This window comes from Neomonachus schauinslandi, chromosome 6 (genome assembly GCF_002201575.2).
Source record: "Neomonachus schauinslandi chromosome 6, ASM220157v2, whole genome shotgun sequence".
Classification (NCBI taxonomy): Eukaryota; Metazoa; Chordata; class Mammalia; order Carnivora; family Phocidae; genus Neomonachus; species Neomonachus schauinslandi.
Genome location: NC_058408.1, coordinates 103458123 through 103462573, shown reverse-complemented (window position 1 = coordinate 103462573; position 4451 = coordinate 103458123). Strand labels below are relative to the sequence as shown.

Below are 4451 nucleotides of genomic sequence, written 5' to 3'. Positions count from 1 at the left end.
GGGCTGGGAGCCCCGCGCACAGCCGGGAGTAGAGCCGCCGCCGCCTCCGCGGCCCACCTAGCTTCTGGTTTCTCTGCTGCCGAATCTCGGGGAATCAAAGCGGGCGGGCGGACTTCCCCCGTCACCCGCTCCGCAGCTTTCCTTACCCTGGCGGCCGCGCCGCGAGAGATTTCAATTACAGAGAGAGACAGAATATTTGGTGTTTGGGTCCCCTGTGCAGCCCCTGGAGTTGAAAGTCCGGCCGTTGTCCAGACTCCCGCCGTTGCTCCTTCTGGTCACCCCCTCAATCTGTTCCTCATACGCACCCTCCTGCAAAAAAAGGTTTCAGTTTATTTTCGAGCTAGGGAAAGGAAGGACGACGAGGAAGAAAAAAGAGGGAGGCGGCAGATAGCAAACGCAGAATAAATGTCCAGCTCGTCCTCGGAGCGAAATCGAGGGAGGGGACACGCGGGAGGGGGGCGGTGAAGAAGGAGCTGCCCATTAAAACCAGCGCTGAGAGTCCTGGCGGCGGCGGCGGCGGCGGCGGCGCGGGACGCGTCACATCCCCTTGACCCTCCAATCACCTCGGGCTCCCATTTGATTGGAAGGCGGCAAAGGCTTTAATCTCCCCCTCGGTGCAGCTGCTTTTGAAGTGAGTTTCCTCGCCAGAGCCCCGGCTGGACAGGCAGCGGCTCACATCGCCAAGCGCAGCGCCAGCGCCGGGTCTCGAGTGCGCAGCGTAGGGGCACAGCCCGAGGAGGACACGGCGAGCCACCCGGCACTCCCACAGTCCGGCAGGCTCCTCCCGCTCGGCCACGGCACCGCTGCGGGCCACCCAGGATTATTCGCTTCTGGCTCCAGGCGCCGAGAAGGCGCGCTGGGTGCCCGTGGCCGCCGCGCCAGCTGCTCCTCCTCCTACTGCTTCTGCTCCCCGGGCGAGCGCGCAGCCCGGAGCCCGCCCCGCGCCTCCCGGAGCCCTCCCCCCGCTGCTCCCATGCGTGCGGGTGGGTCATGAGCACAGCGCCCTCGCTTTCTGCCCTAAGAAGCAGTAAGCACAGCGGCGGCGGCGGCGGCGGCGGCAGCAGTGCGGACCCTGCCTGGACCAGCGCGCTCTCTGGAAATAGCTCCGGCCCCGGCCAAGGCTCGTCCCCGGCCGGCAGCACCAAGCCTTTTGTGCACGCTGTGCCCCCCTCTGACCCTCTCCGCCAGGCTAACCGCCTGCCCATCAAGGTGCTGAAGATGCTGACGGCACGGACTGGCCACATTTTGCACCCCGAGTACCTGCAGCCCCTGCCTTCCACTCCCGTCAGCCCCATCGAGGTAAGGACCCTCTTCCGGGATCGCGCTGGGACCACTACCCTGGCTGCCGCTCCACGGGATTTCTTTCTCTCGGGATCTGGGGGTGGAAGTGGGGGGGGTCAGAGTGATTCAGCTCCGGTATGGGGGAGAGCATAGTGCTCTCGAATCGCAAAACTAGGGCGGAAAGGGGGGAGGAGGTATTTGGGGTGTGAATGCTAGGAGACAAAGCAGCCAAAACTTATATCTCCCTTTGGTATTAAAGCCCCAACCCCGACTCAGGCCCCCTCACTTTTGGCCCGGAAGACGGGCGTAAGTCCGAAATGCGGTTGCGAAGTCGCAGTCTTAAGATTCCCCAGAAGCTGGTATTTGTACACAGCCTCTAAGGCGCCAACTGCCCAAGCCCTTACTCTGAAGAATTGGGAATGTGGGGGGGGGGGGGGGGGGGAGGGGTATTTTTGGGGGTATAAGAGCCAGAAACCAAAACATTAGGTTTTTTTAAATATACAGTTGGCGCTTAGAAACGGCAGGAAATATCCTGGTTTGGTGGGGTGGGGGGGAGGCTGCCGCCTTTCTCAAGGGCGAGTGTGTGTGTGTGTGTGTGTCTGTCTGTCTGTCTGTCTGTCCGTTTGGGGGGAGGTGAAGTGGTGCTGCCTAGAACTGCGCCTAGAGCTGGGAGGATCTTCACTGGCGGTTGCGGAAGGGCGTTTGAACCCTAGAAGCCAGGATTCTAAAGGGTTTCCCCTTCTTTCTCTTTGTGCCACCCCTCAACCCCACGTCTGACCCCGCAGCTTGATGCCAAGAAGAGCCCGCTGGCGCTGTTGGCGCAAACATGCTCACAGATCGGGAAGCCCGACCCCTCGCCCTCTTCCAAGCTCTCCTCTGTCGCTTCCAATGGGGGCGGCGCGGGCGGTGCCGGCAGCGGCGCCGGGGGCGACAAGGACGCAAAGTCGGGCCCCCTCAAGCTGAGCGACATCGGCGTGGAGGACAAGTCGAGTTTCAAGCCGTACTCCAAACCCGGCTCGGATAAGAAGGAGCCGGGAGGCGGCGGCGGCGGAGGCGGTGGTGGCGGGGGCGGCGGCGGGGGGGTTTCAGCAGAGAAGTCCGGATTCCGGGTACCGAGCGCCACCTGCCAGCCATTCACGCCCAGGACAGGCAGCCCAAGCTCCAGCGCCTCGGCCTGCTCGCCAGGAGGCATGCTGCCTTCGGCCGGGGGCGGCCCGGAGGGCAAGGACGACAAGAAGGACCCCGACGTGGGCGGCGGCGGTGGCAGCAGCAAGGGTTCCGGGGGCACCTCGGCCGAAGGGGGACCCACGGGGTTGGCGCACGGCCGGATTAGCTGCGGCGGAGGGATTAATGTGGACGTTAACCAGCACCCAGATGGGGGCCCCGGGGGCAAGGCTCTAGGCTCAGACTGCGGCGGCTCATCCGGCTCCAGCTCCAGTTCAGGCCCCAGCGCGCCCACCTCCTCCTCGGTACTGGGCTCTGGGCTGGTGGCTCCGGTATCACCCTACAAGCCGGGCCAGACAGTGTTCCCTCTGCCTCCTGCGGGCATGACCTATCCAGGCAGCCTGGCTGGGGCCTACGCTGGCTACCCGCCCCAATTCCTGCCACACGGCGTGGCACTTGACCCCACCAAGCCAGGCAGCCTGGTGGGGGCGCAACTGGCGGCGGCCGCGGCGGGCTCTCTGGGCTGCAGTAAGCCGGCCGGCTCCAGCCCCTTGGCCGGGGCGTCGCCGCCATCCGTGATGACAGCCAGTTTGTGCCGGGACCCGTACTGCCTCAGCTACCATTGCGCCAGCCACCTGGCAGGGGCGGCGGCAGCCAGCGCTTCGTGCGCTCACGATCCGGCCGCGGCGGCCGCGGCGCTCAAGTCAGGATACCCGCTGGTGTACCCCACGCACCCGCTGCACGGCGTGCACTCATCGCTAACAGCTGCCGCCGCTGCCGGAGCCACACCGCCCTCCCTGGCCGGCCACCCCCTCTACCCCTACGGCTTCATGCTCCCTAACGACCCGCTCCCCCACATCTGCAACTGGGTGTCGGCCAACGGGCCCTGCGACAAGCGCTTCGCCACGTCCGAAGAGCTGCTGAGCCACTTGCGGACCCATACGGCCTTCCCCGGGACAGACAAACTGCTGTCGGGCTACCCTAGCTCATCGTCTCTGGCCAGCGCTGCCGCGGCCGCCATGGCTTGCCACATGCACATCCCCACGTCGGGCGCTCCGGGCAGTCCCGGGACGCTGGCGCTGCGCAGCCCCCACCATGCGCTGGGACTCAGCAGCCGCTACCACCCCTACTCCAAGAGCCCGCTCCCCACACCCGGCGCTCCTGTGCCGGTGCCCGCCGCCACCGGACCCTACTACTCCCCCTACGCCCTCTACGGACAGAGACTGACCACGGCCTCGGCGCTGGGGTATCAGTGAGGGCGGTGGGGAGGGTTAGCGAGGGAGAGAAAGGAGCAGGGGGGGAGGGAGGAGCCGAGGGAAGGGTGGGAACAGGGGAGAGGCTACTGTCAGCCGCGCGTGGGGATGACCCGGGCCAGGAAAGGAAGAATATATATACCGTATCTATCTACCCAAAACAGCGACCGAGACCCGGTGGGAAATTCCCCTTTCCCCCCACCTCTCACCTCCCCACCCACCCAAACTTTATAAAAGTTGAAAAAATATCATTTGACTTTTTATAGAAAAAGAAGGAAAAATTAATTGAGAAAGTGTTCATCTGAGGACTGCATCGGTGGACACTGGTATTTATTTATGTTAGCTCCAAGCGGACCCGTGGTTCAAAAGTGCATTATTTAGTTTGAGCTCCGTAGGTAAAAAGGAGGAGGGGTAAAAAAAAAAAAAAAAAAAATTAAATCTTGAGGGTAAAAATGTGGAAAACAAACCCTCCCGTCCCTTGTAGATTATAAATAAATACAAAACCGCCACAGAACTAGAGGTCTTCTCTTTAATGTTACTTTAAAATTGCTATTATTGTATTGTACGTTCTTATTTAATGTCTGATTGAAACACAAATTTACATGCATGTTTGTTACAAAAAATGAAAAAACAAAACAAGTCACAATTTGTCAGCTCTGATTTCAAATTGCAATTATTTTTAAGGTGTATACCATCGAAAGAGAATGGGTATTTTTTTGTATGTATTCTGGAAGAAAACAAAAAAAAAGGAAA

The 4451-nt window shown here is 61.3% G+C and overlaps 1 protein-coding gene across 1 annotated transcript; it reads left to right on the top strand.

Annotated features, from left to right (window-relative positions):
* The first annotated feature begins 782 nt into the window (after window positions 1-782).
* Window positions 783-3934, top strand: ZNF503 (zinc finger protein 503). Its single transcript, XM_021699646.2, has 2 exons — window positions 783-1299; window positions 2067-3934. The coding sequence occupies exons 1-2, from the start codon at window positions 991-993 to the stop codon at window positions 3699-3701; spliced, it is 1944 nt and encodes a 647-aa protein (XP_021555321.1). The 5' UTR covers window positions 783-990; the 3' UTR covers window positions 3702-3934.
* Window positions 3935-4451: the final 517 nt, after the last annotated feature.

Excerpts from the sequence above, each read along its gene's own strand:
- ZNF503 (XM_021699646.2), top strand. The coding sequence starts at position 991 with ATGAGCACAGCGCCCTCGCTTTCTGCCCTAAGAAGCAGTAAGCACAGC. Across the intron at positions 1,300-2,066 it reads CTCCCGTCAGCCCCATCGAG|CTTGATGCCAAGAAGAGCCC; the intron begins GTAAGGACCCTC and ends CTGACCCCGCAG.